The following is a 20356-nucleotide window of genomic DNA, read 5'->3' on the forward strand; positions in this document are numbered from 1 at the left end:
GAGCCACCAAACTCTTAGTGGAGGCCTGTTGTGTGCCAGAAACAGTGCTGAAGGTGCAAAACCTTCCAGACACACAAAATAATAATAACTTGTATTTATTCAGTACCTCATAAGGTGACAGTTCATTGATGTGTTCTGATTTATTAATCTCAAGGAGAACTTCACAAGCTAGGTACTATTCCCCCCACCTCCATTTCATACGTAAAGAAATGTAAGACTCTGCCTGGGCGTGGTGGCTCACACCTGTAATTCTGGCACTTTGGGAGGCCAAGGCAGGCGGATCACTTGAGGTCAGGAGTTCGAGACTTGAGGTCAGGAGTTCGAGACCAGCCCGGCCAACATGATGAAACCCCATCTCTACCAAAAATACAAAAATTAGCCAGGCATGGTGGCACATGCCTCTAATCCCATCTACTTGGGAGGCTGAGGCAGAAGAATTGCTTGAACCCAGGAGACAGAAGTTGCAGTGAGCAACAGAGTGAGACTCCATATCAAAAAACAAAACAAAACAGAAAAAAAAAAAAAAAAACAGAAATATGAGACTCAAAGAGATTAAATACATTTTCTGAGTTCACACAGTAAATAGGTGGTAGAGCCAGGATTCAAGCACAGGCAGCTGACTCCTGAGCCCACACTGCCATATGAAATGACATGCCCTACAAAAATGAAACCTAAAGTACGGACAAGGATAAAAAGGGGAAACTAAGATCAACAAAGGTGAGCAGGATGCCGTTCTCCTCCTGCAGAGGCTTGCTGTTGTCCATGAAAGGAATTCAGTCAGGGACCTTGCTGAGTCATCTGCATTTGTTTCCTAGCTGGGCACTGATGCCAACTCGCTGGGCAAACTGGGACAAATTGGTAAACATTTCTAGGGTTCTATGAGAGAAAGAACAGGAGAGAGATGAGAACTCAACAATATTTTAAGTTCTTTCCAACTTTAAGAATCCTGTGATTCTACATACAGCCCTACCTAAATAGCTGCAATCAAAATATTCTCCAAGTGAGAATATATGACATTCTTAATTGCAGAAGACTCGATAAATTACAAGCCTTTTTAAGAACGAAAGTTCTTCTTTCAGGCAGTACTAAAGAGAATGAAAACCAAAAACTCGTTTCCAAGAGCTTTAACCTCGAGTTCTTCTGAAAGATTTCCAAAAAAGTTCTCTTTCTGGACCTATGGCCAGTCTAAAGTCTTCCATATACAGTTAGGAATATTTGGCTTCAAGAATGTTGAGCTCATTTATATTACCTTTCAAAGGAACTTTCTTTGTGCCAAGTCATGGTGAAAACCATGAAGAGAAATGCCTTTCAAACCTTATGGGACTTGAATGTCTCTAAGAACATCTTCAACTTAAACCTAGGCTATTCAAAGCAGTATATATCATAGTAATTCATTACTGTGAAATAATGCCATTATTTGCTTCACAATGGGACTCGCTAGTTTTTCTTTTAAATAAACTCTTTTGTAGCACCATAAATGGAATTTTGTGTATAAACAGTGGAGTCCTAAATAGGGAAGAGGAGTCAGGCTGGTGGGAACAGGGGAAAGCAAAAAGAAAAAGCAGATAAGCTATAAGCCTTTCTTCATGATCCAGGACACAATCTTCCTGTGTCTAGCTATCACCAGATACTCAGCTGATACAAAAATGCAAGCTAGCTCAATGTAACCTTGGCGTTATCAGTAGTGCACAAACCCCTCTTCAGCACACAGCCCAGGCACCATTCTATAAAATTCCCAGCAAGCCTTTGTCTCCTTACAGTCAGCTCCTCTCATGTTGACTTGCCTGTTGCTTTCTTGCAACACGTTTTTCTTTACTACAACCCCTTTTTAATGCATGGATGTATTTTCATACTTTTTCTAATAAATCTGCCTTTCTTTAACTACAACTGTCTTGGTAAATTCTTCTACCACCCACACCACTGGCCCAGAGAGTTGCCTCTTACCCACCCACGACATAAACCATTATCATTACACAGCCTTTCAAACATAAAATAATAACAGCTAATATTTATTCAGTACTTACTGAGGTGATAGTTCCTTGATGTATTAATCTTAAGGAGAATTTCACAAGCTAAGTACTATTTTCCCCCATTTTACATGTAAGAAATATAAAATTCAAAGAGGTTAAATAAGTTTTCTGAGTTCACACAAAAAAAATAGGTGATGGAGTCAGTGTTCAAGCACTGACAGTTTGACTCCTGAGCCTACACTATTATATAAAACAAGGTGCCCTGTAGAAATGAAACCTAAAGTACAGCAGAGGATAAAAAGGAAACTAGAATCAACAGCTGATTTGGCATCCTCTTCAGGATCGTCAAGATGTAAAATAATTTGGATTATCTATGTTGACATTTCAGGTCCATCTAATCCAAGTCTGACTGAAATTTTATAAAATTAAGAAATAGTATCACCCCAACAGACTCAAATTCCATTAATTCACAGTTTCCCATGTTTCAGTTATTTCTCCACCATCTGCATGATTTTTGCCATATTCATGTATCACCCGAACTATTATTTACCTAATAATTTGATTTAAATCATCTACTTTATTTCAAAAGGAGTATATAAAATCTTTGAACTCACTGGTTTTGGGTGCTAGTTATATTTTTAAAACTACCTTTAAAATAAATACATAGTCACTTAAATTTTAAAAACTATTCATGTATTCTCTAAGATTTTATTTATTATACTTGTAGCAATGTATACGACAGTTGGGACATGCTGAAATTGAAAACATGTGGCTTCTAGAATTATGGCAGAATTAAGATAGGTCAGCCAGAAAGGCTTCATTAGAAACCAATAGGAGTCTAGGCTGGGCGTGGTGGCTCACGCCTGTAATCCCAGCACTTTGAGAGGCCGAGGCGGGTGGATCACGAGGTCAGGAGATTGAGACCATCCTGGCTAACACGGTGAAACCCCGTCTCTACTTAAAATACAAAAAATTAGCCGGGCATGGTGGCGGGCGCCTATAGTCCCAGCTACTCGGGAGGCTGAGGCAGGAGAACGGTGTGAACCCGAGAGGCGGAGCTTGCAGTGAACTGAGATCCTGCCACTGCCCTCCAGCCTAGGTGACAGAGCGAGACTTCGTCTCAAAAAAAAAAAAGAAACCAATAGGAGTCTAGTCTAGTATGTATGAGAATGTCTTTACCAATACAGACAAATGCAAAGAGAGTTCAACCCAACCATCTGTGACTTTTAAACCTCAATCAATTGCCATAAAGAACCATGAAAAAATAAATATAGTCACAAGAATAGTTTTTGTGACCTTCTAATATATGGTTTGTCCTCACATTAAATGTAGTACAGAATATCATTAAGAGTTAGCTCTTGTTAAACTCTATCTTGTCTCAAAATTTACAATTGTTTCTAATTGTTGGATGTCTGAGTTGACTTTAGAAGGGCATCTTTGCATGCTCAATAGAGGGCAGAGTTTTAAGGTCTCCACTGGTATGGGAAAAAAGTTACTGACACTTGAAGCCTCTAAATTCTGATGAAAAGAAACCGTCATCAAAGAAGCGGCTTTTATTATAACGTGTCACTCCAGTGACCAGAACATAAAAAAGTGAAGGCAGCAGCTATGGCTAAATTCCATTAACTCATTTTCCTTATTCATAGTTCTTAGAGTCTTGAAAGTCAGTTAATCCCTTGAAAGAAAACAAAGATGGGCCAGGCTCAGTGGCTCACGCCTGTAATCTCAACACTTTGGGAGGCCAAGGCAGGCTGATCACTTGAGGTCAGGAGCTCAAGATCAGCCTGGCCAACATGGTAAAACCCTGTCTCCACTAAAAGCACACAAAAAATTAGCCAGGCATCGTGGCTCGTGCCTGTGACCTCAGCTACTCAAGTGGCTGATGCAGGAGAATTGCTTGAACCCAGGAGGTGGAGGTTGCAGTGAGCTGAGATCATGTCACTGCACTCTAGCCTGGAAGCCAAAGCAAAACTCCATTTCATAAAAAAAGAAAGAAGACAGTGATGCACCAGAAACTGGATGAATCACCAGTCCATGCTGACGGCCACGAGGCCACCATACATTTCCTGTTGACCTTGTAGGTAGTTTTAGAAGGCACTAAGGAAGCAGGAGAAAGATGAGTATTTTATAGGTGTGTGTGGGTGCGGGGAGTGTAGAGCGAGCATCTGATCCTTTTCTCTGTCATCATCATCTTTCATTTCACAAAGAAGGAGCAGTAGACTCTAATCCTGAAGAAAGGTACTCCACTACCTCTTAGTTTTATAATTTAAACTACCATTTTACTCTGTTCAAAGAGATAAATGATACCATAACACACAAATCAATTTAGGCTTGAATTCATGTTGGGAAAGTAAATATAACCACTGATATTTCCATAACAAATTTAATTTTCATTCAGCCTCTCTTGACAAGACTGCAGAATTCATTCCTTAAACCAAAATCCCATTAGCATATGTTAAAAATATATCCAGAGGAATAGTGCTCTTTTTGTTTTAAGGGTTTTTAAGTCAGTCCATCCGTCCCGTTAGAGAGGAAACTGAAGGAGGTTTAATATATAAGAACTCATCTGATTGCCTCATAAATCACAAGATATAGGCAAAATAAGGACTTTGGGATTTCAGAGACAGATAAAAAAACATCTACGAAAAGACAACGTAACCTGATGGGCCACTTCAATATTGCCCTTACCTACACTGCTGCAGACACCAAATATAGCCCACAGATATGGGTTTTTTTCCACCTGCATAGGGTTTTTGGTTTTGTTTGTTTACAAGGAGTCTTGCTCTGTCACACAGGCTGGAGTGCAGTGGCGCAATCTCGGCTCACTGCAACCTCTGCCTCCCATGTTCAAGCGATCCTCGTGCCTCCACCTCCAGAGTAGCTGGGATTACAGGTGTGCACCACCATGCCTGGCTATTTTTTGTATTTTTGGTAAAGACGGGGTTTTGCCATGTTGGTCAGGCTGGTCTCGAACTCCTGACCTCACGTGATCGGCCTGCCTCAGCCTCCCAATGTGCCGGGATTACAGGCATGAACCACCGTGCCCGGCCTGCATAGGGTTTTGAAAAATTAACTTAATTGCCTGTATTTAAAATCTGGAGATTTCACATTAAAATGTGGATCGCCAATTACACTGAAAACCCAATTTCTGGCAACACGATGCCCACCTCCAGCATGTCAGCAATCAGTGGAACTGCCCCCATGAGAGCTCCACTGTTCCCACTTCACTAATTCTGTCACCATCCCAGTCCTATAAGTATTCGAAATTGAACCTCCTGATGGGCATCGAGGATTTATTAAAGGAAAGGGAGAGAGAGAGAGAAAGACAGAGAAACAAGCCCAGCTGGTAACAGAAGTAGGAGCACCCTGGGAGGTCACATGTTCTTCTGTTAGTGGCCCAGCCAGTGTTAATACTTACCATCATTCCTCTTAGGAGGCAGGTAATGTTTGCAAACAAGGTGACAATGAAATTGCCTGACTCTTCCCTGCTTCCAGGCACCACTATAACTTTTCAGACAAATTAGAAGCCACCTCAGAAGTGACCTCTCGGAGTTCCTGAGAGGCTGTTCAAGTCTCGAACACACGCGAACATATAACTACCAATGTTGAGATGCAAGGCATGTCCCATCTATAATTTCTTGAAGTCAACTTAAATGCTGGTAGCACTCTGCTAAGCAAGCCACAGCCACCACATGGGATATAGCTGTGACCAGGTGGGAATAACTGAGCATGGCGGCAGCAGTCGGGGAGGATACAGGGAACTGACCTGCCTCCCTGGGGTCCTCTCTCCTAGGAAGGGAGTGGCCTTTTGCTCTCATCTCCTATCCTGGGAATCACCCCATAGTTACTATTAGGAACTATGCCTCGAAAGGGCACTACCTGGGGAGTGAACCAGTGGCCTTGGCCTGTTTAACATTATGAGCTCATTAATTCACCAAAGCAGGCACCAGCACAGGGAATGAAAAGAAGATATCAGAAACCTATGGCCTGGTGGTTGTGGGAAAGGATAGTTAATTGGAAAAAAAAAAAAGCCATTTGCATAAGGTACATGTGTGAGGAAAATATCTGGAAGGATACACACCAAATGTCAACACTAACCCTCCCGGAGAATGACAGACTGTTCGTTTACACAGTCTCCTCTGCTTGAGTGTTCTAAAGCAAGCAGGGATTCCTTTCATAGTTATAACAACTCTTAAAATAGAATATTATAAAGTAGTCAATATGAAATGTTCTTATAAAATACATATTAGACATGGAGATATATTTCCGCATTAAAAAGCTTATTTCTGTGTAATAGAACTATGAGGTAATTATTTTCTTCTCTGTAATTGTATCTTCCAAATTTTCTACTTTTATAATGTGGGAAAAAATAATAAACAATGAAAAATTTTAAGATAAATCTTGTATCTTAAATCATCTCTCACCCTCATCCTCTCACTCCTATATTTAACTGAAACAGAAAGTTCCTATTTGCCTTCCCCACCCTGATTTCCATATCCCATTCCCCGCTACAGTACTTCCTCTCTCACTTCTCCCTATCATGACAGCATCTGTTGACATGGCCAGTAAGTGACAACATGTCAAACAGAATCCCAGCATTAAGACATGCTCAAGAGTAATCCCTAAAGGAAGCTCGTTCCTAAATGTCACATTTATCAAGCTCCCTTTTTACCCCAATTGCCCATACCCACAATGTTCAGAAGAACTGAGACTCAAAGCAAAGGTCCTGGTGAAGATGACTGCAGAACATTTAGGTAGGCCAGGTGCAGTGGCTCACGCCTATAATCCCAACACTGAGGGAGGCCAAGGTGAGCAGATCACCTGAGGTCAGGAGTTTGAGACCAGCCTGACCAACATGGTGAAACCCTGTCTCTACTAAAAATACAAAAATTAGCCAGGCGTGATGGCAGATGCCTGTAGTCCCAGCTACTCAGGAGGCTAAGACTCTGTCTCGAAAAAAAAAAAAAAGAACATTTAGGTAAAGTGCAAAGACCCCAAAGAAGCCCTATTTTATGGTATTTTCCAGTCTGGGCCATGGGAACTTCAAATGTCTTTTTCTAGAGCACATTCTGGGTAAAGCGTGTGTGGCAAATTAGCTGAAATCTAGATAATGTGGCTGAATGATGTGCTACCCTCACTCACGAAATCTCTTACTGGGGTGTAACCTCACTGGGGTGTAACCTCACTGGGGTGTAATCATTGTGTCAACTAGAATGGCCTATGGGGTGCCCAGGTATTTGGTTAAATGTTATTCTGGGTGTGTCTGTGAGGCTGTTTCTGGAAGAGATGAGCATTTGAATGGGTAGACTGAGGAAAGCAGATGGCTCTCCCCAGTGTGGGTGGGCAACAATCAATCCATTGAGGGCATGAACAGAACAAAAGGCAGAGGAAGAGAGAATTTGCCTCTCTGCCTGCTTGAGCTGAGCCCTCCATCTTCTCCCAGCCTGGGCAAGGGCAGCTTCAACTTTGTCCCTTGCATCACAAAGGCCAGGAAATAACAACACAGAGATGGCAGCAAGGGTTGTTGGAACTGAGTGGGCGCTCACAGCCAGTCACCCTCCCAAAGACCCAGAAAGGCAAGAAAAAGAACCGAAGCTACCCCACACCCATGCCTTCCCCACGCGTAGCATCCAGGAAGGGGAGAATGCAGAACAGTGGGCAAGAGTCTGGCATTTAGGGGCCATTTAGTTGTCTATGGAGGACGACAGACACCACAGACAGTACCATTGAGGACCCAGTGACATAATGAGGGCAGGAGGCCAAGGTAGGACCAAGACCACAGGAGAGCCAGGAAGGCTGCCTCAGTGGCATTTGTGAAAGCTCCACCCCAGCTCAGCAGCCACCCCGAGAGTGCCTGGCCTTCAAGATGAATGTAATTGAAGTCACTGATTTTATTTCAAATGGAAGCGACCAGATTGCATTTTCCTGTATCACTGAAGGCTAGAGATCAGAAATTAAATAATAGAAAACAAAGAAAATTATAGTCCTTGTACACCCAACTCTACAGAAATGTGTACCACTCTAGAGAGAATAGATGAGAAAGTGACCTCCCCTTGCCACTGGAAATACCCAAGGGCCTGCCATAGGCGACAGCCCCTGAGGGATGGGCACTGAGGGTCCCATCTTGCCTCTGCCTCATCAGTTGCAAAGTCACCCAAAACAGCCAACAAGGTCTTGCTGGTGCCACCCCACAGTCTGGGGCACTTGGGACCTTATGACATGCCACTGCTGTCCGCCATTCAGTCTGCAGGGCCCTAATCTGTTTTCTGGCTCTCTTGGGACCTCATTGGTTTTTTCACCCTGCAGGCAGAACACAGTCTGGCTGTGATTTGGAACATGACAAGGTAACCATGACGAGACTGAGTTAGGCCCAGCAGCAGCCACTGTCCTGGCAGGAGCAGAAAGGACCAGATCTGAGTCACCGCCTTCCTCGTTCTGGCTGGGCAGGGCCCTGGCCCCATTCCTCGAGGTCCACCTCTTCAGCCTGCACTTTCTCAGGGGAAGGAAGCCTCTAACTCCCTGCTGCTCCTTTCCAGCCCCTTCTTGACAAAACTCACAGAATTAACCCCAGGAGGCTTCTCCCAGCCTCCCGGGCAGCCAGCCTACAGCAGTCCTCCTGCTGTCTCTCGTCTTCTTTAATCCCTTACCTCTGGGGCGGATCCACTGTGGGTCAGTGCTTCTGAGGCCGCCTGGATATGCAGGGTGACTCTGGCCCCCTGCCACCATCTCCACACTCACAATGACACAAAAGCCCGGGTGTTCCCCGGCTGGGAGGCGCCGTGGCAGGAGTTCTCCCATTCTCGCTGAGGAGGGAGGCAGGTATCTTTTCCCCAAAGGGTTGAGAAATGACCAGATGGGAAGAGCTCTGGAGGGGCTGCTGTGGGGTCCAGGGTCTTTGGGTGAACACCTTCTCGGACTGTGGGAAGCAGGAGCAGGAGGCCCTGGGGGAGATATTCCAAGCTCAGCCTGGCTCCTGGCCCCGTTACTGGCATTTAAGCCAGAATAGGACTCCCAGGGAGGGTGTGCACTAAGTCCCCAAAGACAGTTGAGTGACCATCTCTGAACCCCACTTTCCTTGACTGTCAGAAGAGACACAGGCACTTTCAAGGGCTTTGGTGAACCGCATAGGTGGCCCCAATAAACAGTAGCTGTTCCTATTTCCTCTCCCCAGCACCAGCTATAATTCTCCATATCTTTTTCACAGCATCCTTAAAAAGACAGGTAATGCAGCAGGGCATTAAGCTAAATACTTAGTATTTTACATATGCCTATCCCCCTACAAGACTGCATTTAACAAAACTGCACATAACTCTTTATTTCCCTTAAAATAACATAGGGGCCAGGTGGGGTGGCTCACGCCTATAATCCCAGCACTTTGGGAGGCCAATTCAGGAAGACAGCTTTGAGGCTGGAGAATAATAGGGTCTGAAGGCAGGGAACCTACAGCCGATTCGTGCTGAATTCCTAGAATGGAATCAAAAGGAAAACTCCACCTCTCCATGCCCAAGTAACAAAAGGATCAGAGGCCACTCCCTTTGCAAACCCGCCCCCGCCCCTCCCCACTTTTCTGCCTTGCAGATGAAAAATGAAAGTATCTGTGATTGGTCCCCTCCTGCAACAAATCAGACTGGTTGTAGGCCAAGTCTTCATGTGTAACTTTGTAATTTCACTTCAACCTCTGATTGGTCACCTTCCACAACCAATCAAACTGGTTGCAGGCCACTACTTCATTTACATAGGTGTTAACCAAGTAACAAATGGGAAACCTCTAGAGGGTATTTAAACCCCAGAAAACTCTGTAACTAGCACTCTTGAGCCACTTACACAAGTCTGCTCTCACTCTGTGGAGTGTACTTTTGTTTCAATAAATCTGTGCTTTTGTTGCTTCATTCTTTCATTGCTTTGTGCATTTTTTTTTTTTTTTTTTTTTTGCTGAATTCTTTGTTCAAAACACCAAGAACCTGGAGGACTCATAGTCAAGACCCTCCACCAGTAACAGCTTGAGGCCAGGATTTCAAGACCAGCCCAGGCAACACAGCAAGACCCCATCTCTTCAAAAAAAAAATACAAAAATTAGCTGGGTGTGGTGGCGAATGCCTGTAGTCCCAGCTACTCAGGAGGGTCCTCTGAGCCCTGGAGTTCAAGGCTACAGTGAGCTACAGTCACACTATTTTACTCCAGCCTGGGCAACAGAGTGAGACCATGTCTCAAAATAAATGAATAAATAAAAATAACATAGGAAATATGCTGTAGCAGGACAAGCCGCAGACAAGAACCCCTCAGACACTGAGTTGTGAAAGGAAAGGGCTGTGTTTAGCTGGGAGCATCGGCGGACTCACGTCTCCAAAAACCGAACTCCCGAAGTGAGCAATTCCTGTCCCTTTTAAGGGCTTACAACTCTAAGGCGCTCTGCATGAGAGGGTCGTGTGATCGATTGAGCAAGCAGTGGGTACATGACTGGGGGCTGCATGCACCGGTAATCAGAATGGAACAGAACAGGATGGGGATTTGCACAATGCTTTTCCATACAATGTCTGAAATCTGTAGTAACACAAGCAGTTAGGTCAGGGGTTGATTTTTAACTATCAGGCTCAAGGCACAGTCCTGGGCTATCTGCCTGTGGATTCCATTTCTACCTTTTAGTTTTTACTTCTTCTTTCTTTGGAGGCAGAAATTGGGCATAAGACAATATGAGGGGTGGTCTCCTCCCTTAATGTAAAGAAATTTTTTTAGAGATCTACTTCAAAAGTTGTGTAATTTATTGACTCTGCTAGGTACCAGGAATTGGGCACGTACTTTACAGACATAATGTTACAACTCTGAGAGTGAGTATTATTTTACGAACGAGGACAAAGAGTCAGATACTATCACCTCTGTTTTACATGAGTAAACTGAGATGCCAGGAAGTTAGGTCATTAATAACAACAACAGGTAATATTAAGTATTAACTATTCTGTTTACAAATATGAAATAAAACTATAAATGTGTGTGTGTGCACACAATTGCCAGGCACATATTAATCATTAAACATGTCTTACTGACTTAATACTATAAGGAGTTTTCACTTAATCCTCCCAACAACCCTGTGAAGAAGGTATTTTTATTATCTACATTTTACACATGAGGAAATCAGGTCATAGAGAGGTTAAACAAATTGCCTTGGTCACATAGTTCCTAAGTGGTGGAAAAGAGATTTGAACTCAAGGAGGCCAGATCTCAACGACTTCAATATTCTGCTCAGTCTCACAGCTGGTAAGTGGTAGAGGGAGAACGTGAAACTGTGTCTGACTCCAAAGCCCACATTCTTGATCACCTTGACATTAATAATTTGTGAGGATCATAATTCATTTATTTAGAGAAAGCTTACACAGCCTGTTTGTTCTGGTGGGGACTGAGTCCACACTGACCCCGGGAGACTCTCTGGACTGTGCCTAATTCCTAAGCCTGTAGGTAGCAATGCTGTGATAGACAGCCAGACAAAATAAGCTAGACAGTTAGGATTCCATGAATAACGATATCCATGCCCTTCAGACTCTAGAGTAACGCTGCTCTCAAAGTTCAGATGTCGTAGTTTCTAAAGCAATTCTAATTTATTCTCCAAATGAATGTGAACTCTTCCTCCTCCAAACCCTCAGAGCATTTATTGGACTTTCTCATGGAATTTTCCATATTCTGACTTACATTATGGTTACTGGAGGACTACTCTTCTCACCCCTTCTAGAACTAATGCCTTGAGAATTGTATGGTTAAAAGATGAATTTGGGTGCTGTATAAGAGGCACCTCCAAATAACAATGGCTTAAACATGGTGGAAGTGTGTTTCTCGCTCACATAATGGTACTGCTGCAGAGTGTGGGGCTGGAGGGAGGCTCTGCTCCACACGCAGGGATCAAAGCATCTCCCATATGTGGCTCTGCCATCTCTAGAGGACTGCCTTCAGCTGCCCACAATGGCTCAATGCATTATAAGGGGTAAAGGTGGAAAGGGAGGGCAAGCCCCTGCCTTTTAAAGACAGAATCAAGTTAAAAGTTCTGTTATTATAATACCAAAGAAAGGGAGAACAGATAATGAAAGGAAATAAGCCATCTCAAGCGGCCATGCCTTAGGAAATACGTTCAGAATGATGTGACGTGCATGCAGACATTTCTTCATTCAACAAAAATGAATAAAATGCCACTATATTTCATATCCAGTGCAAGGCATTTATAAACAATGGATGAATACATGAATGAGTCCCTTTTTTGGAAAAGCAATCTGGAGGTAAGGCCATGAAAATTTAATGAGGGCAAATGATTTAAAAGATGGAAACAAGTAATTTCTTCCCATAGAAGGTTGTAGATACAAACGGATATATTTTAAGCCGAACTTTTTGTGGCTTGCTGAAAAATATGGAAAATCAATTATAAAGAAAGTAAACAAACACCCCTGATTTATCAGGCTATGCTGCCACCAGCAAAATATATTCCAGAGTCTCAGTCCTGAATTTTTTTACTTTGATGACTTTTTCTGTATTTTTTTCTGAAACATACTTTTATTTTTCCCTATACAAAACAAAACACACAAATTGTCACTTATTGCATTTAGACGAATACATGACTGCAAAATTGAGTCCCTTCTGTGTCTTCTGTAAGATAAACACTCAGGGGATTTCATCTGGGAGAAGAGCCAAAAGTCATTCCAATTTATTATTATTTCTAAATAATACATAAACCACCACATAAAGCATTTAATAATAATGTTGGTTGAGCTGCCACTGGAATGCATCACTGTTGTCAGACATAGACATCACCAACTCAGCTTTTCTCATTTCCCAAATTCCATTAAGATTTATCTCCATCTTCCCAGATGGTGCCATCACCCTCTCTACATCTCCCCACCATAAACAAAGTCCAACAAATGTTTTGCACTTAGCATTTTAACTAAAATGACAATAGTAATATGAATAGTAATACTAAAGCATAAAATTTTTAAATTCAAATGTTAAGAGATGGTGAAAGTTTTGAATTGAAATGAAGTCGTAATTTAATTAGAATAAGGTTTTCAGAACTTAGGCTTTAGGTTTCAAAGAGGCAGAGGTGAGTCTTGGGAATTTATATTTTCTTCCCCCATGCTGTTAACTTGTGATGTTTTTCTCTACATTCGTTGCTCTTGAGAAGCCTGACTTAATTTCTCCTTTCCCTCCTTGGCACACAGATGTGCTATATTTACACACTGCTATTTCCCAGAAAACAGCTGCTGTGCCCAGTCCAACAGCTTTCTTTCCTCCAACTGCACTGGGCTTAATAAAAAGGAATAATTCCTAGGTAGCAGTAAATTCCTTAATAAAAAGGAATAATTCCTAGGCAGTAAGACTTTCCCATCTAGGGGAAACAAAGCATTGTCCCTCAGAAAGAATTTTGCAATCCTCATTTTATGTAACTGAATTCAATACACATTTATTTAGCTATTGCAGAGAAAGTACTTGGCAGTTGGTCTGGCATATAGTTACTATTTGCTTAAAACTTACTATAATTAAGGCAAAATTCTAAGTCCACTGAGGAACACTGCAACTCACTGGTTTATTAAAAATACTCACAGATCGGCCGGGCGCGGTGGCTCACGCCTGTAATCCCGGCACTTTGGCAGGCCGAGGCGGGCGGATCACGAGGTCAGGAGATCAAGACCACGGTGAAACCACGTCTCTACTAAAAATACAAAAAAAAAATTAGCTGGGCGTGGTGGCTTACGCCTGTAGTCCCAGCTACTCCGGAGGCTGAGGCAGGAGAATGGCGTGAACCCGGGAGGCGGAGCCTGCAGTGAGCCGAGATCGTGCCACTGCACTCCAGCCTGGGAGACAGAGCGAGACTCCGTTTCAAAAAAAAAAAAAATTCATAGATCATTAACTATCCATTTATTCATTAGCATATATTTATGGAGCAAGTACTGAGTGCTAGACATCACATTCTGTTTCCAAAACAAACATGGCCCCTACTTTCACAGATCTTCCAAGCTGGTGGGGAAGGCAGACAACCAAACAATTGCGCAAATGAATGTAAAACTAATTGTCGAATTGGAAAAGTGTTATAACTCTTATAAAGCCTGGGTCTCTGTGGTTCAATTTCCCAGCAGGATCACAGTCAAAGAAATACAATCTACCAAATACAAATACTTTCAGTAGGCTTCAGATCTCTGTCAAGGTCATGAAAAACAAGGAAAGACTGAGAAACTGTCACAGACCAGGAGACTGGGGCGATGTGAAAACTAAATATAATGCAGCGCCCTGGATTGGAACAGGAAGATGATATTAATAGAAAAACTGGTAAATCCAAATAAAATCTGGAGTTTGGTTAATGAACTATATAGTTTGGTTAATGAAACTAACCAATGTCAGTTTCTCTGTTTTGACAAATGTGACATGGTAATGTAAGATGTTAACAATGGTGTGAATTGGGTAAGGGACATATGGAAATCCTCTCTACTATCTTTGCAATCTTTCTGTAAATCTAAAATTATTTCAAAATAAGAAATATATTTTTTTTAATTTTTTTTTGAGACGGAGTTTCGCTCTTGTTGCCCAGGTTGGAGTGCAGTGACGTGATCTCAGCTGACTGCAATCTCCGCCTTCCGGGTTCAAGCGATTCTCCTTCCTGAGCCTCCCAAGTAGCTGAGATCACAGATGCCTACCACCACACCCGGCTAATTTTCTGTATTTTTAGTAGAGACGAGGTTTCACCTTGTTGGCCAGGCTGGTCTCGAACTCCTGACCTCAGGTGATCCACCTGCCTGGGCCTCCCAAATTGCTGGGATTACAGGCATGAGCCACCACACCTGGCCTAGAAATATATATATATTTTTTTTTTTTTTTAAAAAGCTCATATCTTTATTTGAGTTCTCAAAAACTCATAATGGTAAATAACTATAGGCCATAGTAACACTTATAAAAGTCTCTGTTTGTGACTTATCTCTTAGGTTAGTTATCTATGGCTTCGTAATAAATTAACCCCAAACTTAGCAGTTTGAAATAACAAACATTTACTCTCTCAGTTAATATTATCCCACAGTTTCTGATTATCATAAATCTGGGAATGGCTCAGCTTAAAGAATCTTCAAGGCTTGGCTGGGACTGGAGAATCCAACACAAAGCTCACTCATGTGGTTGTTGGCAGCCTCAGTTTCTTGCTGGTCATCAGCTGGAGGCTTCAGTTCTTCACCCTGTGGACTTCTCACATACAGCAGCCACAAGGCTGCTCACAGACATGGCTGCTGGCTTTCCCCGAAGTAAATGATCCAACAGAGCAGGAACACACGTGCAAGACGGAAGCCCCAGTCCTTTTATCACCTAATCTCAGAAGTGACAAACCATCATTTCTGCCATACTCTACTCATTAGAGGCAAGACAGTATGTACAGCCTTACACACAAGGAAAGAGGAAGTAAGCTCTGCCTCTTTAAGGAAGCAAAATCAAAGAATTTGGGTTTTTTGTTGTTGTTTTGGCTTTGTTTTTTGGGGTTTTGTTTTTTTTCAGATAGAGTCTAGCTCTGTCACCTAGGCTGGGGTGCAGTGACACGATCTCAGCTCACCGCAACCTCTGCCTCCCAAGTTCAAGCAATTTTCATGCCTCGACCTCCTGAGTAGCTGAGATTACAGGCGCACACCACTACATCTGGCTAATTTTTTTGTATTTTTAGTAGAGACGGAGTTTTGCCATGTTGGCCAGGCTGGTCTCAAACTCCCGACCTCAGGTGATCTGCCAGTCTCAGCCTCCCAAAGTGCTGGGATTATGGGCATGAGCCACTGCACCTGGCCAAATAATTTGTTTTTAAAACTACCACACCTCTACTCCCTCCAATACTCCCACCAAAATCACACACACACACACACACACACACACACACACACACCCAAAGGTACAAAAACTAGCATGAAGTCACAAAGACAAGGAAATCAGAGAAGACATCAGCGACAAAAATTCTGAACTGAGAAATCAGGAAACTGAATCACACTTAGAAGATACAAGGAAGCCTAATTGGGAGCTAACAGCAGGGAAGCCAGGAGGCCACATAACATGCACCTCAGAATCTCAGCGCGTCACGCCAATCAGCAGCAGCGGGTACTTCTGGGAATGGAGTGAAGGAGTAAGCTGAGAATTCTAGGACTGGTTGGGAGTCTATTTAAGAAGTAGTTTTACACTGGCTTTGGCAGCACATATACTAAAATGGGAACAATACAGAGAAGATTAGCATGGCCCCTACGCAAGGATGACATGCAAATTTATGAAGCATTCCATATTTTTTTCCTCCAGTCAAAAGTCTGTTGAAATGCACCATGAAGCTTTGAGTGAAGCTCTTCCTGGGGACAATGCGGGCCTCAATGTCAAGAATGTGTCTGTCAAAGATATTTGTCGTGGCAACGTTGCTGGTGACAGCAAAAATGATCCACCAATGGATGCAGCCAGTTTCACTGCTCAGGTGATTATTCTAAGCCACCCAGGCCAAATCAGTGCAGGCTATGCCCCTGTACTGGATTGTCACACAGCTCACGTTGCATGTGAGTTTGCTGAGCTGAAGGAAAAGATTGATCTTTGTTCTGGTAAGAAGCTGGAAGATGGCCCTAAATGCTTGAAGTCTGGTGATGCTGCCATTGTTGATACGGTTCCTGACGAGCCCATGTGTGTTGAGAGATTTTCAGACTATCCTCCTCTGGGTCATTTTGCTGTGTGTGATATGAGACAGACAGTTGCTATGGGTGTCATCAAAGCAATGAGCAAGAAGGCTGCTGGAGCTGATAATGTCACCAAGTCTGCCCAGAAAGCTCAGAGGGCCAAATGAGTATTATCCCTAATACCTGCCACCCCAGTCCTAATCTGTGGTGGAAGAACAGTCTCAGAACTGTTTGTTTCAATTGGCCATTTAAGTTTAATAGTAAAAGAATGGTTAATGATAACAATGCAGCATACATCCTTCAGAAAGAAAGGAGAATGTTTTGTGGACCACTGTTTTTGTTTTTTTTTTTCACATGTAGCAGTTTTAAGTTATTAGTTTTTAAAATCAGTACTTTTTAATGGAAACTTGACCAAAAAGTCTGTCACAGAATTTTGAGACCCATTAAAACAATGGCTTAATGAGGAAAAAAAACAAAAACAAAAAAATGTAGTTTTAGCACAAGTCCCTACTTCTTAGGTATAGGCTGGACCTAGTGACTTCCTTCCAAAGGACGTAGTATGAAAGGAGGAAACAAAAGAGTAACTTCACAGTGGAGAAATCTGACAAACACCATCTCAGCTAGGAGATCAAGGCCAACATGGACAGTCATAAGTTAACATCATCAATCATGATATGATGAAAATGGCATTTTAGGCTTGGCACAGTGGCTCACACATGTAATTCCAGTACTTTGGGAGGCCGAGGTTGGAGGATCACTTGAAGCCAGGAGTTCAAAACCAGCCTGGGACACATAGCAAAATCCCATCTCTAAAAAAAAATTTTTTTAATTAGCCAGGTGTAGTGACACACCTATAGTCCTTGCTACTTAGGAGGCTGATGTAGGAAAATTGATTTGAGCCCAGGAGCTCAAGGCTGTAGTGAGCCGTTGCGCCACTGCATTTCAGCTTGGCAACAGAGTGAGACTCTGTCTCTTTAAAAAAAAAAAAAAGTTGAGGGGTGTATTTTATCTCTGGGGTCTTCCTCCCAGTAACCCATAACCTCAGTCTTATTGTGGAAAAAATATCAGATAAATTCCAGTATAATAGCAGGACATCCTACAAAATACCATCCCAGTATTCCTCAAAACACTCAAGGTCATAGAAAACAAGGAAAGTCTTAGAGACTGTCATAGACAAAAGGATCCAGTAGGCACGTGACAGCTAAATGTAATGCAGTATCCCAGATGGGATCCTGGAATGGAAAAAGCACGCTAGGAAAAAACTAAGAATGTAAAAATAAACTATCGACTTTAGCTAATAATAATGTATATGTATTTGTTCATTAATTATAACAAATGTGTCTCACCAATGTAAGATGCTAGTAATAGAAGAAACTGACTTTGGGGTATATGGAAACACTCAAGTCTAAAGTCATTCTAAAAAGAAAAGGTATTTACAAAGAAGTAGGCTCTTCCCAAACAGGTACCTCCCACCGGATGCCTCTCTCCCACCGTGGCAGAAAATAGGAGGCTTAGTCACTGGAGTGAGGAAAACAGACCAACGCACCAACCATAGTTGAGGGACAGGATACGCTTCTAGAAATGTCAGATTAGGTAAGATTTTACACACTGATGTTTAAATACCCAGCCCCACTCCCTGACTCTGAACCAGGGGAAATCCAGCCTTGTACATTCCAAGGAGATTTTAAAATTCTTCTCTGGGCCGGGCGAGGTGGCTCACGCTTGTAATCCCAGCACTTTAGGAGGCCGAGGCGGGCGGATCACAAGGTCAGGAGATCGAGACCACGGTGAAACCCCGTCTCTACTAAAAATACAAAAAATTAGCCGGGCGTGGTGGCGGGCGCCTGTAGTCCCAGCTACTCGGAGAGGCTGAGGCAAGAGAATGGCGCCACTGCACTCCAACCTGGGCGACAGAGCGAGACTCTGTCTCCAAAAAAAAAAAAAAAAATTCTTCTCTGACCAATCCAAGAGAAAAGACTGAAAGGTACTGAAGTAGTGAAAGCAGTTAGCCAGCTTGCTTTAGGCAGACAGTAAGAGAAACGTCCCTCGGAGAACCTGCGACCCGCCCCACAAGTGTTTACAACAGACTTCTTGTGCAGATAAAGGAACTTGCACTGGGCGCTTGCCGAAACATGCCTGCAGCGGACTAAGGGCAGGCAGGCGCACTGAGGGGATGGGGGTGGAGCCACCAAAAACTGCCTTATACAAGTAGGGAACCCAGCCCATCAGCTTGAGTACATAAAAGCCCTTGAATTCAACTGTGAAGGGGCAATTGGGAACCTGCTTTCAGGACCTTGCTGTTTGCTGAGAACTTTCCTTTCACTTAATAAATTCAACTCCGCTCACTCCTCGATGTCCGTGTGCCTAATTTTTTCTGAGCGTGAGACAAGAACCCAGATCTGGCCAAGCTAAGCAACAGACAAATCCTACGTCATTTGGAGAAGACGATAAATTCCCCCAATGAAACAGCCCACTCTATGGTATGGTTTAAATTCAACAAGCCCAGTCCCACACATAGGGGTTTTTAATGTCTCAATCTTAAAAATAATTGCCAGGTATTTGAGGAAAACCTTAACAAAAAGAGAATAAAAATAACAAAAAGCAGTTGGGAAGAAACAGACACTACAAAGAGGAAAAAGTCTTCAAGCTAGATTTAGTTTTTTCAGAGCAATAAGAGAATATATTATCCCAATGAAACAAGAATAGGATGCAATAAAATACAAACATTAAGAGAGAAAATATAGGCCAGGCCTGGTGGCTGATGCCTGCAGTCCTAGCACTTTGGGAGGCCGAGGCCAGGGGATCACTTGAGCCCAGGAGCTAGAGACCAGCCTGGGCAATATAATGAGACCTTGTCTCTATGAGAAAAAAAAAAAAAAATAGCCAGGCATAGTGGTGTACGCCTGTGGTTCAAGCTACTCAGGAGGCTGAAGTGGGAGGATTGCTTGAGCCCTGGAGGTCAAGGCTGCAGTGAACCATGATTGCTCCACTGCACTCTAGCTGGGTGACAGAGTGAGATCCTGTCAAAAGGAAAAAAAAAAAAGTGAGAGAGAGAGAAAGAGAAAATAGGGCTCCTGGAAACTAAATTTTTAGAAGCCAAAATGACAAACCTAAACTACAAAAAGACAAAGGGAGGAAAAATATTAGAAAAATAAGAAGAATGGTAGACCAGTCCAGGGGTTCCAACACTCAAATAACAGAAGTGCCAGAGGGAGATTACAGAAAAATAAAAGAGAAGCAAATTCACTTACTCATATTTCAAGAACAGTTTTCAGAATTTAAAGAATAAGACTGTACATTGAGGGGGCCAACTGACAGTGGATAAAAATAGATCCATATCTAATCATAAAATTATGAGATTTTGAAACACAGGAAGCATGATTCAGCCAAACAGTAATTCCACTCCTTTTGCAGTGACTGGCTTAGGATTGGGCATGCAGTGCAATTCTAACCAATGAGACTTGAAGAGAAGTTTGCTTTGGCCTTTTGGAAAGATATCTTTATTTCTTTTTTCTTCTCTTTTCTTTTCTTTTTTTAAGAGACAGGGTCTCACTCTGTTGCCCAGGCTGGAGTGCAGTGGTGCGATCTCTGCTCACTGCAACCTCCACTTCCCAGCCTCAAGTGATCCTCCCATCTCAGCATCCTGAGTAGCTGGAACTACAGGTGTGTACCACTATGCCCTGCTAATTTTTTGTAATTTTTGTGAAGACAGGGTTTTGACATGTTGCCCAGACTGGTCTTGAACTC

General features: G+C 42.7%; 1 protein-coding gene and 1 non-coding gene across 2 annotated transcripts; both read left to right on the forward strand.

The window, feature by feature from the left end:
* The first annotated feature begins 3973 nt into the window (after positions 1 to 3973).
* LOC116478402 (elongation factor 1-alpha 1-like) lies at positions 3974 to 16776 on the forward strand. The gene is made up of 2 exons (XM_032754562.2): positions 3974 to 4047; positions 16251 to 16776. Exons 1-2 carry the CDS (start codon positions 3974 to 3976, stop codon positions 16774 to 16776), a joined length of 600 nt encoding a protein of 199 aa, XP_032610453.2.
* Positions 16139 to 16241, forward strand: LOC116466103 (U6 spliceosomal RNA). The gene has a single exon (XR_004247361.1). It is a non-coding gene; the product is annotated as a U6 spliceosomal RNA (small nuclear RNA).
* Positions 16777 to 20356: the final 3580 nt, after the last annotated feature.

The sequence above is a fragment of the Hylobates moloch genome, unplaced genomic scaffold (assembly GCF_009828535.3).
Source record: "Hylobates moloch isolate HMO894 unplaced genomic scaffold, HMol_V3 SCAFFOLD_3, whole genome shotgun sequence".
Taxonomy (NCBI): Eukaryota; Metazoa; Chordata; class Mammalia; order Primates; family Hylobatidae; genus Hylobates; species Hylobates moloch.

Coding starts and splice junctions, on each gene's coding strand:
- LOC116478402 (XM_032754562.2), top strand. CDS start 3,974: ATGCACCAGAAACTGGATGAATCACCAGTCCATGCTGACGGCCACGAG. Junction 4,048..16,250: donor ATACATTTCCTGTTGACCTT/GTAGGTAGTTTT, acceptor TTTTTCCTCCAG/TCAAAAGTCTGTTGAAATGC.